Source organism: Pelodiscus sinensis, chromosome 2 (genome assembly GCF_049634645.1).
Source record: "Pelodiscus sinensis isolate JC-2024 chromosome 2, ASM4963464v1, whole genome shotgun sequence".
Classification (NCBI taxonomy): domain Eukaryota; kingdom Metazoa; phylum Chordata; order Testudines; family Trionychidae; genus Pelodiscus; species Pelodiscus sinensis.
This window is the reverse complement of record NC_134712.1, coordinates 181,623,667-181,641,821: the sequence shown is the minus strand read 5'-3', so window position 1 is coordinate 181,641,821 and position 18,155 is coordinate 181,623,667. Positions and strand designations below refer to the sequence as shown.

Below are 18,155 nucleotides of genomic sequence, written 5' to 3'. Positions count from 1 at the left end.
CGTACCCAAGGCCTTCCCAGAGCCCACACCCCTTAACCCCTTCTGCACGCCAATCTCTTGACCCAGCCTGGAACTGCCTCCTTCACCAAAGCAATTTTAAATATAATTTAACATGAAATATGACAGGGAATGGTCATTACATTCTGTTGTCACCAAAACAGAACATACAGTCCTACTGTATTGTTAGAGTAACCAAGGGGGAAAAATGTAAATAGACATAGCTTATGCCATCAACAGTTTCATTTATTTAAGTCAGAATTAGGTTGTCATCAGCTGTATACCTGCTTATCTGTATATTTGAACAGTAGTTTTGCATGTGATGTGGCTATCCGTATATTTGCCCCCCCCCCCCCCAAAAAAGGCTTTTTCTTTGAAAGCTTGCCAACCCCTGCACTCACACAGTACTTCACTCTGATATACCACTTTTCAAGGGTAGAGCCCAAAGCACTTTACAAAGGATCCCCATTGTGTCCATTTTACAGATGAGAAACTGAGGCACAGAGTAGCGACATGAATTGTCCGAGGTCACCCAGTAGGCCCGTGACAGAGCCAGGAGTAGAAGTTACCAGTGTCTCAGTACAGTGCTCTTATCAAGTAGGCAACATTGCCTGTTTAGTTGTGGAAATGAAGCCCCTCTTCCCCTCCTTACATAATGAGAATGTTTGAAATCCGCAATCTTCTAAAGAAACCCCATCTGCCTTCCCCATTAGCAATTTAAGAAGACTGTGGATGACCTGCAGGCAAAGCTGGCCCTAGCAAAGGGAGAGTACAAAACAGCCTTGAAAAACCTTGAGATGATCTCAGATGAGATCCACGAGAAAAGACGGTCCGCTGCTATGGGGCCCCGGGGCTGTGGCGTAGGTGCGGAAGGCAGTAACACTTCAGTGGAAGATCTTTCAACATGTAAACTGGAGTCAGACACCATCTCCAGTAAGTATAAAGTTGTGTGTTCAGAAGTTTCCATGAGCAAGTGTACGCGGTGGTGGGGAGTTGAAATGAAGGACCTTGTTTGTAATTTACATATTGTGATCTGAGAGATACTTTACAACTTCATTTACCGAAATTTTCTTTAGCCATATTTGTCCTAGACTAGCAGATTACAGTGCTACTTAAAAGTAGATAACTTCTGCAAATAGGAACTACTCTGTGTAACCCACTGTTGCTCTTCCTATACAAAATGATCAGGGTCTGTCCCATGTGTATTGATAAAACGTTGGAAGGACCAGCTACATACCAGTTTTATGTCTGGAGGAGCTGGAACTTTGCTGTGTAATCTTGGACTTTGGTATTTTAAAAAATTCCAGAATAAAAGAGAGATCAGGATCTAGCTGCTGTGCATGTCCATCTTTTTATCTGCTGACACATCCTTAGGTCAGTTCTGTTGCACATAGTACATGGAGGCTGAAGATCCTTGAAACAAAAAAGTTGATAGGTGTTTTTATGTTCATAAATTAACAAGTAGGAGCCTGAGGTTTGAGACATGCAACCTTGAGGTTTTTTCTTTGAATGTTTTACTTTTTAACACACTTGCTGTGTTCTATTTTTTTTTAAACTGGACTCTTGAGTGTGCCTTGCTTTCACTAGAAAGAACTTTAAGGAATTGTAACAGAAGATAACTTCTATCGTCATCACTTCACTGTTGAATGTGGTTCTGTCAAAGGCATTAGTCCTGCAAAAGCTTATGTATGTGAGTTACCCTTTTAAGTGCAATGGGACTACTTGTGTGCATAAGCTTTTGGCAATGTAGGCCCCAAACCTGCAGTGACCAAAGACTGGAAACTTTAGCTTTAACAATATCTACTAGACTTAGAATGTGCATAATGGAATATCTCTTACCAATTAATTTCCCCACCATTGCATAATGTATTCTCAGTATGGAGTCTGTGGCTTATTCCACCCCACGCTCTGGAAATGGTTGTGTTACTACAGATAAATATTGACCATCCCCGTAAGGCATCCTACTGTGAGTAAAGCACACTTACTGCAGAGTGTCACCATCCCAAACTGCTTCCTATGTCTTACAACCGACTACCATGTGGATAGCACAGACAGAAACAAGCCTATTTTAAAACAATGGTTGGTGGTGGTGATACAGTATTGGATGGTACACCACCTTAGCCTGTTTCTGCCAAAAGCTTCTCAAGAAACAGGAATCTCTTCTCCTCTTCCAAGGCCTGCTAATGAGATGCAATGTTAGAATGCAATGAAGTAGTTAAAACGCTACATGTGAATGCATTTCTTAAGATAGCAACGCACATGCTGCTGATGGCAACCGCAGCAGTTGACGTTGCGTGTAAAAGTTGCTTGGTGGAAATGGGTACGTTAATCAGAATTCTTAAACGTTACAGTGGCTTCTGAAGTGTTTGAGGATGACAACTGCAGCAGCCTTGTGTCTGAAGAAGATTCTGAGACCCAGTCAGTGTCCAGTTTCAGTTCTGGTCCTACAAGTCCCTATGAGATGCCCACTCCGTTTCCTACAGCAACACGACCTGGCAGCCTGGATCTGTCCAGTCCTGTCTCGCTCTCTGAATTTGGGATGATGTTTCCTGTACTAGGTCCTCGAAGTGAATGCAGTGGGGCATCCTCTCCTGAATGTGAAGTTGAAAGAGGTAATTCATCATGCAGGTTTGTAAAGGAGCAGAACCACCACCAGCATAGCTCTTCTAGGGATGCTGTGCTGACGGGGTTCATGTACATTTGCTCTCGGGCAGCTGTGGGGGGGAGGGCAGTGCCAGAGCCGCTTTCATCCCACGGTATTCCTGCCCTTTAAAATACTTATTCCCTAAAATGAGAGGTTGCCCAGTTTCACTCCTGCCTAACCCCATGTCCTATACAGCAGTGATGTTACGTCAGTTGCTGCCTTCCTGTATTTGGATACTGGTATTACTTTATTTGAAGGATAAGCAGAGTTTCTTTTGAGGTGGTGGTGGGGGGAGGGGAGATGTTCTGCTTGGGGAAAATCCTGATGTCCAGTTCTGCTCAAACTGGGTGCCAAAGGATAAATTTTTCAGGCGGTGGTTCTGTAAGTTGTTGCTGAGAAAACTAGCTTAGAGGATTAATAACACTCCTGCTGAAGTAACTGTCTTTGCATTTAGTGATGCAGTGGACAAGACAAAGCTCATCTTGGAAGGCCATCCTCCCTTATTTTAGTGTTACTCCTTGTCTTAGGTGGTTAAACACTTGAGAGGGAAGTGGTATGAGTGCCCACTTGACCTCAAATAGCATTCTATGACTTCAGGCTTAATATTTTAATTCCCTTTTTAGGGGATAGGGCAGAAGGGGCTGAGAACAAGATGAGCAACAAAGCAAACAAGAACAGGAGCAGCAGTGGCAACTCCGCCGAGGGTCTGGCTTTGGATAACCGAATGAAGCAGCTTTCGCTCCGGTGCATGAAAGTCAAAGAGGGGATCATTGCAGACAGAAAAGCTGTGCAAATTGGCTGAGTCCTCCTGCTGCTCTGTTCTGGTTAAGTGAAGCATAAATATTTATACATGAACTTCAAAATGTCTGAAGAACATTGTGCCAATAACTATTTAATATATGCCAAATCTTAAGCGTTTACTCTACAAATTTAAAACTGCACTAAAGACGTCTAATTGATGTTGAGGGCTGAAGTATTTTTTCAGTAAAATCTTTGTAGGACAGACAAGTTGTCAAAGTGTAAGCTGTGCTCACTGTATTTCACAGCATTTGTAAACTGCTTTGTAGCAGCCTGGCTGAAGCAATAACTAGTGTTGTTCCTGCATAAACACATGCCAGCGGGGGTGGGGGGGTCTGAAATCCAAGCCAAACCCTTGGCCTGAGCAGTTTGGCTTGTTTTGTAGAATGAGACACACTTTAGAGTGGCTCTCTGAAGTGTAATTGGCATATTCTCTGAACACCTGTGTGTGTACTATTCAGAAACAGTAGAAGTATTTTGTATACAAGGAAGCTGTTGCATGTGTAGGTTTAGAAGTCTTCGCTCGGCCTCCCGTGCTCATGGGGAAGCTAGTCATGACCTGAAGTACTGGCCTCAGAAGGTGGCAGAAATATGGTATTATTCTTCAATAGTTGTGTGTTCCTGCGGGCCCCCTTACTTTTCAAGGGGGGGTTGTAACTTTTGCAGGGTGAATCCAGTGACCAAAATGAGATCTAACTAATTTCTAAGAATTTAGTTTCATTTTTCAGCACTTTCAAAAATGTTACTGTAAAACAGAATGAATTAGTGTGCCAGAAAGTAGTTGTAGCCCTTGACCTACCGAATATTAAAGGCTTGTTCTTAAGGAGACGCATGAAGAAAAGTTGCTGCTAATGTGGATTGATGTGTTGTAACATGTAAGGTTTTATAATTTCTTGAGACTTGCAATTTTAGTATCCCCTAGAGAAACTGTTCACTAAAAATAGAAAGGGAATGGGGGGCATGTTTTGGCAGCAACTCTTAGGCAGTAGTGGTGTCTAGTAGTTATTCTAATAAGTGGTAGCAAAAATCCTAGGATTTCTCAGTTTTGGTGGCTGAACATTTCTAAAAGTACCCTATTATATCTAAAGTATTCTGTTTGTTTTCTTTTTTTGTTATTAGATGGAAATTTATCATCCAAAGTATTTTCTATTCCATGTTTTGCAGTACTGGTGTATTTTGTCCCTGCCCCTTGGCTTGCGTGTATGTGTGTAGTCTCAAAGTAAATGTAAAATTCTTTACGCTACAGTAAACATGTTGGTTTTCCACATTGTCTTGTACAGTATCAGTGTATCTGAACTAAATATTTCAGTAGCTATACTAAAAATGTAGTTCTGGAGTAAACCATAGTCAGAAATTTAAACTTCTTTTTTACAAGTGTGCACATGGTCTACATTTACTCAATGAAATCATCCTATCTTGTAATTCTAATGCCAAATGCACTAGCTGTTAGTGAAGTGTAAGACTTAATCAGACTTAATGTATTGGAGAACGCCCAAATCTGGTATAGTAAATTTTCAAACAGGACTTACAGCAACTAAGAATACTCGGCAGTATGTGGACAGGTATTGTCTTATTACAGCTTTGTAACTAGATTTACATTCCTGGCTCATTTGGTATTATGAATTTCGTATGACTGAAGATGAGCCACATTTCGATAGTGTTTTTTGCGGGGGGGGGGAGGGAAACATTTATGCATCAAAGAAAAGTGTTCTACATTGTCTAACTCGGTTTCATTTCACTATTAAAAGCTGTAACAAAAAAGGCAAAGTCATGGGGAAGGGAGCCCATTCAAATAATTAATTGTGCTTCATTGTGTGTAACAGCTTATGATTATTTGAACAGTTTTAATTATTAATTTATTTGAACAAAGTTTTAACCCCTTTAGATTACTAGCATCTTCCAGCTTGACAAATACTGAAGTGTTTGTCTCCAGTTTATGAAGTAACAAATACTTTAGGAAATATGATTAGACTGTAATTGAAGTAAAATAAAAGTGTTTACTAAAACTGCATAACTTTCATGTTTTCACCTAACCGTAGCTAAGCCATTTGTCCATTCTGCCTCAAGTTAGGTAGACCAACCAAGCACTTAAGTGCGGAGTACACGTTGAACCTCTCTACACCGACGTGTTCAGTGCCAAAGCAGAGAATTTGCCAAACCACGGGAAGCCAAACATTTCCACTGCTTACTGGGCTCTTAGACTTTTAAGGGTAAATGAGAGCTGAACAACAGCACAGAACACTGAGCCAGGACTGGTGGCTGCAAACAAGCTTTATAAGGGACTGCTGGAAACTTGGCCACACCCATGATAGATTAACATCCAGTTAACTAAAATGATGCCAGACCATGGATGTTGGGTCAGCTTGTATCTACTTTTTGCAAGCATGCCAGCTCCCAAATGCATGCCCTTATTTCCCTTTGCATCCAATCCGCCCTACTATTAAAAGGTAAGTTATTTAACAATCCAAAGCACCTGCACTCTAGGAAATGTTTGCTTATTACTCAGTGTATTACCTTTATGACCCCTCCAGGCAGTTTCCAGTAGGGTGAGACAGCATTAGCAGAAAGTATGTTGGGGTGTCACGTGGACCAAGAACCTAGCAGCTGGTGCACTGCAAACGTACAGCAGAAGGCAAACAGAGTAAATATGTGGAAAGGCCTCAGCTTCCAGCTACCTCACCATTTGGCAGCTAAGTTTCCAATTGAAGTGTGTGTGCATAGCTTGTTTTATCATGTTCAGACTGGCTTTGGCAAACAGACATTGTAGTAGAAATGAAAATGCCCTTTCATAATAGCTCATTTTATTTCACTTTTTGTAAATGCCACTTGTGTACCAAATACATAATGACAAATGGATATGACTAGAACATTACCATAGAATACCAAAGGAGCAAGGTCTTGCTGGTTACCTTTCTCTACATTGGCTCAAAACATCCTTGGATTTAATACTGCACTAGCTGGCAGTGTGGTGGTAGAAGTATAAAAATAAGCCTTTGACATAAAAAGCATATGTGGTAACAAGTTAACAACCTTAAAGTGAGATGCAATGTAAACAGAGCTTTACCAAAAAGTAAATCATGCTTTTCATAATATGCACTGAAAATTGGTACTCAGTTTTAATCTTAAATTTTGTCAGGCTGTTCTAACATGTTTCTCAAACTTTTGTACATGGCATATTCACCTGCAGGTGCACAAGCCTCTGGTATTTCTGCTGTACAAAATATGCAAATACAATCTTGTCAGACTTTACATTAACAATGTTTGAAGTTAACATTCTGGCTGTGTCTAGGCTGGCAAGATTTTGTGCAAAAACTTGCCAGCTCTCTACACTGGCCGCTTGAATTTGCACAAGAACACTGATAATCTACTGTATGATTGTCAGTGTTCTTGCGCAAATACACTGATGCTCCCGCTTGGGGGAAAGCCCTCTTGCGCAAATGCTTTTGTGCAAGAGGGCCAGTGTAGACAGGTAAAAACTGTTTTGCGCAAAAAAGCCCCGATGGTGAAAAGGCTACGGGAGCTTTCTTGCGTAAACCTGCATCTAGATTGGTACGGATGCTTTTGCGCAAAAGCACTTTTTGCACAAAAGCATCCGTGCCAGTCTAGACGCTCTTTTCTGCAAATGCTTTTAACAGAAAAACTTCTGTTAAAAGCATTTGCAGAAAATCATGCTAGTCTAGACACAGCCGACATGTGTCGGAAGTCTAACACCCAAAAGAGCATCTCAGCTTTACTACATTTTAGAACCACGTGGATGCTGCTAGTGCTCTCTAAAAGGCAGCTATATGGATTAAATCACATTTCAGAATGCTGATGGAGTAAACAAGAAGGATGATTAACCTAATGACTTAGACAGCCCAAGTCTGGGCCCTAACAAGGTAAAGCATGATATCCTCAGCAGCTCTAAGGTAGGGTTCACCAACACACTGTAGAGTCTACAGTGCATAAGTTGTAGGGGGGAAATGCAGGGCATGGCAAAAATCCTTTTGAAGGATACTGAAGACTGTGCTCACTGTAAGAATCCTCTCTCCCACTGTAGGCAATTCAGTGAAGTTATTCTTTTACAGGCTCAATACACAATGTCTTTTTAAAGAAATGGAATTCTAGGGCAATTGGTTCACATCTGGTGACATATTCCTTATATACACTACCCCTTAACTAGCTGGTGATTGAAACTAGTTGCTACTACTAAGTGCAGATTGTTATGCGGATCTTTCTAGCATTGGCCACTTGCAGAAGACCTTTGGTCTGACCCAGTATGGTCATTCTTATGTTCAACTTTTTAGACAGCTGTCTATCCTTTTGTTAGTCTCCCACCTCTTATATAAAAGTTGAATAGAACACCCAAAAGATTCTCAACACCTACAAATATTTTTAATCAGAATTGTCATTGTTGGAGATTTAGTTGGGCAGTTTTGTTTCTTCCTGACTCTGCAACAGGGTTTTCCTGAAATCTCTCTAGGACAAGATTAAAATGTGACAGTGTTTGATTGCTTTATTATTAGTAGTTAGGTAATCTGCTTTCCTCTTTTAAAAAGATAGTCCTTAAATCAAGTATGGAGAATCTACAGGCTGGCTTGGATCCACTTCCAAGGAGCTGTTGAGTGCAAGCTGTCCCAAGATAGGTCTGTTTTTTTTTTAACTTTGACCTGGCTCCCAAGTGAACAAATAAGGCAGTATGGAGTTTGTTTTTTTTAAATCAGGGGCCATACATCAAAGAAAAGCTCCCCACCCATGCCTTCAGTGAAGTGTAAAAAAGCATTCCTGCCAGAATAAAGCTAAGACTAGCATGCACAAAACCAGCATATGCCTCTATCCTGTCTGAGGTGTCATGACTGAAAATGTCTTGTGTACTAGGGTGTTCCATTTCCCAGATAAGTGATGTAAAGTGCTTTTAAATAGTAATCAAAACTGTAATATTTTAAGGTTTAAAATAAACTGACTTTTGTAGTTTCCATTAATGTTTGAGGCCAGATATACATAGACTGTAAATGCCTGCAGCATGGTAAGATTATGTACCCTTTGTATACTTCAAGAGGCACATCTTGCCTTTACAGCAGGGAGAGTTATAGCTGCATGGAGATGGAAGATTCTTCCTTTAAGCAATATTAAATTGTAATCCAGTGCATGGAACCCTGTTCAATTTCAAGTCAAATAACTGATATAAACACCATACAGCAAGCTAGTTAAGAGAGCAGAGGGAAAAACTGGCTGCTACTCTACAGAGAATCAAAGAGGATGATGTAACAGCTTGATTTGGGCAAGTCAACTTGCTTAATTCCTGGTCAGTACATTTTCACAAATAGCCAGGTTGTGTTACACAGTTTTAAAGGGATAAAACTAAGGCTTCGCAAATCTCCTTTGAAAGTGTAAGGTGCAGCAGGTGGAACACCACACACAAGTTCTGACCTGTAAATAGAATAAGTGACTGGAGCTGGAGCTATAGTCCTTTGTACACTATGTAACAAGGGCTAATTTAGCTTTAGCTGAAATCTTACCCTACATAACTTACATTAAGATGTTTAAAACTAGACATGCTGCTTTGCTTCCGAAGAGAAATTGGGTCTAAGCTACCTCCTCACCCTCCCATAACAGAACAGCTCTTAAAGCAGTTTTTATCCTGTAATAAAACAGTTACAATTTCCTTGCCAAGATAAGCAAGGAGTTAGATAACAACTGAATTCCTAGTCTATTATTATTATTCAGAAAACTGCAATAAAAAGGCACATCTTAATGTATTTTCTCCACACAGCTGCTGTCCAACTGGAGAAGATTAAGTGTCCCTGTGCTATTAAGCTTCTTAATTTGCAATAGCAAACTAAGCAGTAAGATTGCCCCCACATTAGTCACCCTAAACTTGTTCACTGGCATGTTTGGTTTTGTTTGATCTTACTTCCTCCATGGCAATACCGCCCCCCCCCTTTTTTTTGGCTGAAGCAGATACAGGAATGCATACTGCTTACACCATGGCTTTCTTACTCCAAAAAATCCCTGGGTAGTAGAAACAACTGCTTTTGAACATCTTGATCAGCAGCCCCAGACTTTTAACTTAATTATTGCTGATAGATCTGAACCAACATTACACTTTTTTCTTCTGCAAAGCATTTACTGTAAAAGTTAAGTGAGGATTATTAGAACTAAGCTACCTGGGAAGGTGGTGGTGGAGGAGGACAGACTTCAAAACAAGGAAATAAAGGTGCCAAACTGTAGTAAACTAAGGCCTGCCATTCATTAACATGAATAAAAGATTAAAGATTTACATTTCAGTCAACTTCTGAAGCATGCCCTTGCCTTAATGGCTGCACAGCAAAAAGCATGAGTAAACTCTGAAAGTGGCTAATGCAGTGAGCTTGATGTAGTAATTGACAGCCCAAGCCCTGGGCTATTACATTTTCAGTTCTATGCATATCACATCAATGGTTTGGGAAGGGGATATTTTCCCGTTTTCAGGAAAAAACAACTTTTGCCACCTCATTGCAGTTGTGATATTTTAAGCAGATTAACGCTATTAAAGTCCAAGAAGAAAGGACCTTCTTGCTGCGGCAGGAAGGTGCTGGGAATAATATTGTAAACTCCAGCAGGTATGATCTCCACTTCCATGTAGCAAAATCCACATCTGATTAAATAAAACAAGACCAGTTTAATAAGGTATTTAAGGGAGAAGAAGAGTGTATGTGTAATCAAATGAACATTACCTGTAGTCACCACTGCTTTTCTTCTGAAAGCCAGATGTACCAGGATCTCCTACTGTAGATACCGTGACTAGGTCAAATCCCACACTGTACTGCCTACAGGTAAAGAGATTTCATTATCCTTGTTTTAAATGTCAAACAGTATTTGGTAAGTCTAACTACTAAAGCAGTGGTCCCCAACCTTTTGGGGCTGCCGGGGGTGGGGCCACTCATGCACCAGGTGCCCAGGGTGCAAGAATGGCTTGGTCCAGCCCTGGTCACTCAGTGGGCGCACATAAATGTCCCGGCGGGCACCATGGCGCCCACGGGCAGCGCGTTGGGGACCACTGTACTAAAGTGAAAGATCTACAAGCTTCTGGCACATTGGAGAGTTATTTCTGGCAATTAGCCCAAAACTATTTTTGCCACTAAACTACACTTTGTAAGTACTTACATTCAAAAACCTGGGCACTAAATTTAGTATCTGGCTACAAAAATGCTTTGAGCCCAAGAACTAAAATAGTAGAGATGCCTGTTGGGCTACACATGTCCACAGCTCTAAGGGGCTTAAGCTTATAGGTCCATGCATGTGCTGAGAAGCAGCGCCCACAGGACAAATTAAGTCAAATGGGTCCAGAGTTCATTGAATGTGTCTCAAATTGCCTCTATGCAGCAGAGGACAAGTTAACTCTATATGGCTGCGTCTAGACTGGCATGATTTTGCACAAATACTTTTAACAAGTTTTTCCGTTAAAATATTTGCGCAAGAGGGCGTCTATACTGGCATGTGCCTTTGCACAAAAGATTTGCTTTTGCGCAAAAGCATCCATGCCAGTGTAGACACTCTCTTGCACAAGAAAGCTCCGATGGCCATTTTAGCCATCAGGCTTTCTTGCACAAGAAACTAACATTGCTGTCTACACTGGCCCTCTTGCGCAAGGGGGTTTATCCCTGAGCGGGAGCATCAGAGTATTTGCACAAGAACCACTGATTTTGTACATTACAAAGTCAGTGTTCTTGTGCAAATATTCACGGCCAGTGTAGACAGGCGGCAAGATTTTGCGCAAAAGCAGTTGCTTTTGCGCAAAATCATGCCAGTCTAGATGCAGCCCATGTGTAAGAGGAAGTGCATGCCCTCTGCCCTCCACCCTGAAAAACCCAACAAACAGGAGCAATGGAAGGAAAGCACCAAATGATTTCTGCAGCAGCAGACCAGTGCCAGGCAAGTAACTTCATTAACATCCCTAGGCAAGAATATCAGGTTTTTGTGTAAATGCAATGGCTTGAACTGTTTGCAGTTCATGTTGAGTGGGGAGGAGGCAGCACAGGGAGAAGAGGCGCAGGCAGAAGCCAGCTCCCCACATGCACCATCTCCCTCTCCACTGCCTCTGATAAGAGGTAGCAATGGAGGGGGTAGGTACCTGTAGGGCAGCTGATATATGCAGGGAGTTGGCTTCTCATATGCACTGGCTTCTACCTGCCCTTGCCTACCCCCAGTTGCCTCACTATCTCAAGCAACAGCACAAGGAGGAAGCAGGCAGCTCCAAAGGAGCCAGCTTTGAAGCTGGTTCCCCTACCCCCCCTCCCCCACACTGCCTGGGTGGGGGACAGGCCACTCTACAGAGCTGGAACTGGTATATCTGTTCCCACCTCCCCCCTGCCTCTGATACAGAGGCGGCAGGGGAGGGGAGAAAAATGTGTGTAGTCAATAGCATTAACAGATAAGCCCAAACTTATTGGTTAATCATGTAGTTGACATGGCAACAGCCTGAGTTTGGCTTATTTGAAACTGCTTCCACAGTTGCTAATTTTTTGGAGAAAAAAAGGGTTGCAGCTACAAGCTCAAGTTCCTCACCTAAGGGGGATGTCTTACCACTTTGCAAAAAACCCCAAAACCTGCCCCTAATACTGCTCAGGGACCACAGGAGCAATGCATAAGTGCCTGCTGGAAAGAGAAAGTGGGGGCCAGAAGACTTGCCACTCACTGCTGCAGCCATCACCGAGTGACTACATGAGCATAGTATTTGATTGGATTTTGTGCACAGACCTTTGAAGTCACTGGAATCTCACTGGTTGTAGGCATGGTTAGCCTCCATGTCTACATTAGTCTGCCTTCCTAAATTCTTCCTACAGATTAACTGCAGAAGTCATCTACCTCCCTCCCCTTTAGGGAAGTGGTATGCAGTACAGCTTATGCACAATTATCACTTCCTATCTGAGAGGTGATGGGCACATGTTCTGTGGCATATATATGAAATAGCTGGGAGCTTTCACAACAAATAGTGCACTAGTGCTATGCATATACCTCCCTCCATATATGCTGCTGTCCTGTAGCACAGCCATGCCATTTAGCTGCATGCACGTCAACACTGATGACAGCATGGATTGGCATGGGCTTACAGTACAAACAGGTGACCTGTAGCCTGCCTTCCCCCATACAGGGAGAGCACAACTTCAGGGATAAAGTGAGGTCCTCCTGCATGATGAGTCTAGTACAAGGGTGACAGACACACAGGTGTGGCAAGCCAGCCAAGAAAGGCCATGACACAGCAAGGAATGGAAGGCATATTGGTACCCTCTTCCCTGCCATGCAAGATCCAGCTAGCAGATGAAAGGGGATTACCACTTACTTACATTTTCTCTAGAGGCTAGAAAGAGGAGCAACCCTTAGCATAAAAATATCTATATTTAACAGCTGAGGAGAGAATGGAAGCTGCATGAGAACTATGAGGAAAGCCAGTAATGAGGAGTGGTTCAGCTGGAAATTAAGTGACTTTTAAAGCTCAAATGCATCCTGTCAGATGAAGTGTATAAAACACAAAACCCTGCACTTGGTCAGTCATGTTCTAACTCTGCTTTTCAAACTCTCATAACTAAGTTGAAGAAAATTGATACCCAGAACCCAGCATGTCTTTTGACTATAGTGTGAGCTCTGGAGTGGGCCAAGAATGATGGGCTTAGGGTATAGGAGGGGGAGCACCTGCAGCAACACAGCAGAGCAGCAGGGAGTCTAAGGCTGGCTTCTCACCTGTTCTGGCACCACAGACCATATTGTACACCGGAAGTAGCCAGTCCGAGTCCTAAGAGGCACATAAGCTGCTCTGTGTACTCTTTCATACCCAGGCACCATCCTCTCCAGCTCCCACTGGTTGGGAACCAGAAGTGTGGAGTCAGTGCTCAAGGAGAGGGCAGCATGTGGAGCCCCCACCTAAGAGCTGAACCTGTTGCTGGTCCCTTCTGAGGTGCAGTGCACTCCAGGGGTCCACAAATGGGAGGAAGAGTGCCTGAGCATCACCCTACAGAAAAGCAACCCAGTGTCTGGCATTATACCAGCCTGTACTGGGTCACGACCCATACTTTGAAAGCCACTGCTTTAACTGTACCAGTATGTAGCACTTGTTCTTTACAAACCTTGGTCCTCTTAGTTCAATTAGTAATGGCCCAGTCTTCTCCAAATGAAATTGGTAAATGGGGTTGTTTTTGTAGGAATCTCTGAAATTTCCACAGCCTCCAGCACTATGACCTTTCCACTGCCCATTAACCTGATGGGAAACAAAACATATGGTGCCTTATGTAGTATGGGCAGATTTAGCTTTGCCTTCTCACTACTTTTAGTAGAGAAATAAAGTGAAGTCCTGGACTCATCTCGCTTCATTTAGTTACTTGTGAAACACCATTGAAAAAAAGTTTGATATTTTATCTAAAATATTAAAGCTATTTAGATCAAACCCTCATACCTCTTCTTGTTTGGGTTAAAAACTCAGTATCCATCTTTTGCTTGATGACAGTAAGGGGGTATTTATTTCTGGGCATTTTGCTGTTTGGCTATATAAAATGTATTAAATAATGATGCGGCCCCACTTCTGAAAGGTGGGGAGGGGAGAGTCTAGTAATCATGGCATGGACCATCAGAATTTCTAAGTCAGCCATAAGCACGGTTAAGCTGTGATACCCATCATTCTGGCTCTTAACATAGAAATGGCCCATATTGGGTCAGACCAATGGTCCATCTAGCCTAGTATTTTGTCTTCTGACTGTCCAATTCCAAATGCTTCAGAGGGAATGAACAGAACAAGTGATCCAGCCCTGCTTTCTGTCCCAGCTGTTAACAGTCAGAGGTGTAGGGACACCCAAGGCATGAGCAGTGTCCATTACTGTCTTGGCTAATAGCTATCAATGGACCTATCTTCTATGAACTAACTTATCTAATTCCTTTTTGAACCCTGTTCTACTTTTGCCAATCACAACATCCCCTGGCAATGAGTTCCACAGGTTGACTGTGCCTTGTGTAAAGTAGTTCTTCCTTATGTTATGTGAAGGGGTAAATAACACTCCCCATCTCACTTTCTCCATGCCACTCATTTTTAGACCTCTAGCATATCTCTTTTCTCAGATGAACAGTATCAGTCTTTTTAATCTCTCTTCAGATAGCTGTTCCATACTTGCACTCACTTTTGATGCCCTTCCCTGTACTTTCTCCAATTCTAATACTGCTTTTGTAGGAGGAGATGACCAGAACTGCACACACTATTCAAAGTGTGGGCATACAATGATATTAGAGTGGCCACTTTTTTTGAATGCATTGATAGTCACTAAAGAAAAGCAGTGCTGCCTTAATAGTTTGGGCTTTTAAAAACACTTTTCCCAAAACAAATATAAAATGTTGTTTACATAAATAATATCCAAGGATTCGACCTTCCAAGCACAAATGCCAAGAAATGAGACGATGCAGCTTCCCTAGCTCCATCCCATCAGGGCTGTACAATCCCAGGCAGGAGACCTGGCTGGGGATGGTAGAGCTTCAGAGATGGGAGGAGTTGCTGGCTCATTAACTTTGGATGCAGCATCTCCTTGGGGTAAAGCCCTGTGGATCAGCAGATACCAATTTCTATCTGTGGATAGACATTTGTATACATGTAGGGCCCTTACTTCTCACATTTAGGGGAAGAATGCAACTAAAGTATTGCCCAGGCATGTCTATCCTGGGGATGGAAAAGCTATTCTCCAAAGATCACTTCCAGCCCAACCCATGCTATGTCCTTTTACAAGGGACCCTGTGGGTTTCCTTGGACAGAGTGTGCGGAGGCCATGACTCTGGGGAATGTACTGCTAACTACTGCAGCTTTACAACCCCAAAAGAGTAGAAGTTTCTGGATACAGATTAGAATAACTTGCAAGCTTCATTTTTTTTAATCACACTACTGTAGAGCAGTGGTTCCCAACCTTTTCGATAAAATGTTTGAGTGTTAAAAGTATAAAAATAATACAGCGCTGTAAAACTTAGAACAAAAATTCAGTTTTCTCCAAGTTTGTTGTGTACCTCCCCTCTCCCCCAGACTTCTCTCGAGGACACCTAGGGGTACTTGTACCACTAGTTGAGAGAAACTGCTGTAGAGGATATACAATACAGACATTCTAAGTTAAAGCTTATTTTTGTGTTTCATCAAGCAGCTCATTTTGCATGGAAGAAACCAAACAAAATAATCTGAAATTAACCAAATACAAAATTATATAAACCAACACCAGAGAGAGGGAGATGCCTTCTTTCTAAATATCAGAAAATTCACACCTTCATAGCAGATTCACAACAAGCACTGATTAATGTAAGAAAATCCCATTTCTTACCCTTTTGGAGATGGTGTATGGAGTAGGGATCTTGGAAAAGGTAAACTTGCATACTGAATATACCTAGATTGTGGAAGAAGTCACACAAATCAGCCAAGCATTTATAGTATGAAGCCCTGACAAAATATCAATAAGGAAAAAAGAGGCTTTATGTGCACAGCAAATACGGAGATTGAGTCCCCGCTGTCTTGGATAGATAAAAGATGCTGACTGACATCTGAGATGAGCTAATTTATACAATATAGTTTCTAAGCAAAGAGAGAACATTTCCTATTCCCCTTCCTTGCACAAGGAAAAAAACACTTTGAACATGACTAACAGTTGGAAAGCTCAGACTATAACTGGAATCACAGGCACCCATATTCCTTTCAAGTCCTACTCTTCACCAAAGCAAGTTGTGACCACCTACAGTGGTTTTAACAAGTGCTGATACTTTTAACACAGTATTGCACAGTGCATGTCCCCTAAAGCTCCGCTTAGCTGCTCATCTGCAGAGCAGAGGAACACCAACCAGATTATATATGGACTGCAAAAGACTGGTGACATTAAATGAAAATCAGAAGCACTTTCTGCCTAGTGAGTTCTGGGAAGCAGTACATACCTCCCCCCACAGTAACATGCCCTTCAACATTTGTGTATATGAAATGTAAAGTCACCAGGTGACTGGTGCTACAGTGCTTTGGCTCTACACTCTACTCTTCACTGCCCTCCCTTCCCTTGGAATGCCTTTGGAGATTGAGAATTAACATTAAGAGTAATAAAATAAGGGGCAGTTGGTTGCTCTAACCTACATCCTTCTCATACATTACTTTGTTGAGAATGCAGCTCATTTCTCATTGTCCATGACTTGAACACAGAGCTGAACAAATGCACAGAACTGTAGCAGCAGGGTTCTCTGTTTCCACCAGTACTGTACTTCTGTGGTAAACCAGAGGTGCACTGCGGCAAGCACGATTGAAATGCATCCAATGCTGTGTCACATATTTATAGCGTGAAGGGCGTAGGAAGAAGAGTATGAGTGGTCTTATTTTCTGTAGTGGCAAAGGAAAGGTGACACATTAGCATGGGATTTGTCAGTTAGAGGATGACCCCTCCCCCATGTACCTTCCTGGCCACACTGCTATTGTTAGCTCTTTGCTCATGCTTAACTAGTGTGTATGTATGTCTATCTGAGCTGGGAATCACACCTCCCAACGTTTCTCTAGTCATACACTAAAGCACTTACCTACATAAGAGCTTCCCTTTCTCCAATGTGTGTCCTGCCCTTCCTTCACATCTTCCCCAACCCCTTCCAAAAACAACTATATTTGTCTAAAAATACATATTTATGAATACAGGGCAATCAACTTCAAAACACTGTTCCCAGACTCAACAGTCACTACTTACTTCTCATCACTCTTACCAACAGAGGGAAGGAGGCAGGATTTTCTCTTTGCTGTGTTTTCCCACTGAATTCAAGCACAGTTTAAAGTACTGTTTTTGTTTATCTATAGTACATACCCTGAGAGTATAGTGGATTGTGTTCTGTTTCTCATACTGGGATACCACCAGTGTAAACGTATGGGACCCTGGAGACGTCAGTGCTATCTTTGTCAGATAGTGGGGACTGTTGATCCGAATCCCATCAATATATGGTGCAGGATCAGCTGAAAGAAACAGACACATTTGCTCATCACCAGCCCTGGTGAAAATCTATATCCATCCTGCCTCCTCACTAGGCTTTGCGAGGAAAGTGGCTCTGCTGGCATCTAGCTGGTGACACAAAAGGCTACACCCAGACTCGCTAACTGTAAAAATTACAATATCTTCCACTTTCACTGATAAACACTCCAAGGCTTTGAAGAGCAACTCCAACCTATCAGTGTGGGACCTAGGGATGTGAAAGACTAGTCGACAGGGCAGTCGACTAGCCGCTTTTCCCCCCACCCCCCACTGCCTCTATCAGAAAGAGGAGGGGGTGCTTCAAAGCGACAATGCTGCATGGAGCTCTGGGGTCAGCTGGGGACTCAAGAGTCCCCAACTGACCCCAGGTCCATGCAGCGCTGCCACTTTGAAATGCCACCGGGAGCACAGGGCCAGCGGGGGACTCAAGCAGTCCCCTGCTGGCCCCGTGCTCCCTGCAGTGCTTTCACCTCTGAACTGTTGCTACACTTCAAAGATGGAAGTGCCCTTATTGACTAATTGAATAGTCAGTGCAAATTGCATCGACTATTCTATTAGCCAAATAATCAAAATTTTACATCCCTAGTGGGAACTGTATATGAAATGGCACCCCCACATTGTGCCACAGATGCCTTTTCAAGATGCACTGGGACATGCAACCTTAATGCCCTTTTCTTGCACCATGGGCCTGATCTAAATAACAGTGACTTCAAACAGTAGATCAGGCTCAGGTTCTCTACTCTAGAGTCCAACTGTGA

General features: G+C 42.4%; 2 protein-coding genes across 9 annotated transcripts in view; one reads left to right on the top strand and one right to left on the bottom strand.

Moving 5' to 3' along the window:
* The window catches only part of SH3BP5 (SH3 domain binding protein 5), a 61,174-nt gene extending 55,721 nt beyond the window's left edge, over positions 1–5,453 (top strand). The window contains exons 7-9 of the mRNA XM_075921941.1: positions 711–930; positions 2,349–2,609; positions 3,265–5,453. Of these exons, the coding sequence (XP_075778056.1) occupies positions 711–930; positions 2,349–2,609; positions 3,265–3,443 (660 nt within the window). The 3' untranslated portion in view covers positions 3,444–5,453. The remainder of the gene's footprint in view (positions 1–710; positions 931–2,348; positions 2,610–3,264) is intronic.
* Positions 5,454–6,223: 770 nt separating this feature from the next.
* The window catches only part of CAPN7 (calpain 7), a 50,390-nt gene continuing 38,458 nt past the window's right edge, over positions 6,224–18,155 (bottom strand). For 7 of the 8 annotated variants that reach the window (XM_075921936.1, XM_075921939.1, XM_075921938.1 and 4 more), the window contains 5 exons: positions 17,236–17,381; positions 15,736–15,798; positions 13,522–13,652; positions 10,135–10,227; positions 6,224–10,055 (listed from right to left, as the gene is read on the bottom strand). In XM_075921936.1, the coding sequence (XP_075778051.1) occupies positions 9,911–10,055; positions 10,135–10,227; positions 13,522–13,652; positions 15,736–15,798; positions 17,236–17,381 (578 nt within the window). In that variant the 3' untranslated portion in view covers positions 6,224–9,910. The remainder of the gene's footprint in view (positions 10,056–10,134; positions 10,228–13,521; positions 13,653–15,735; positions 15,799–17,235; positions 17,382–18,155) is intronic. The other variant, XM_075921940.1, reaches the window with a different exon arrangement.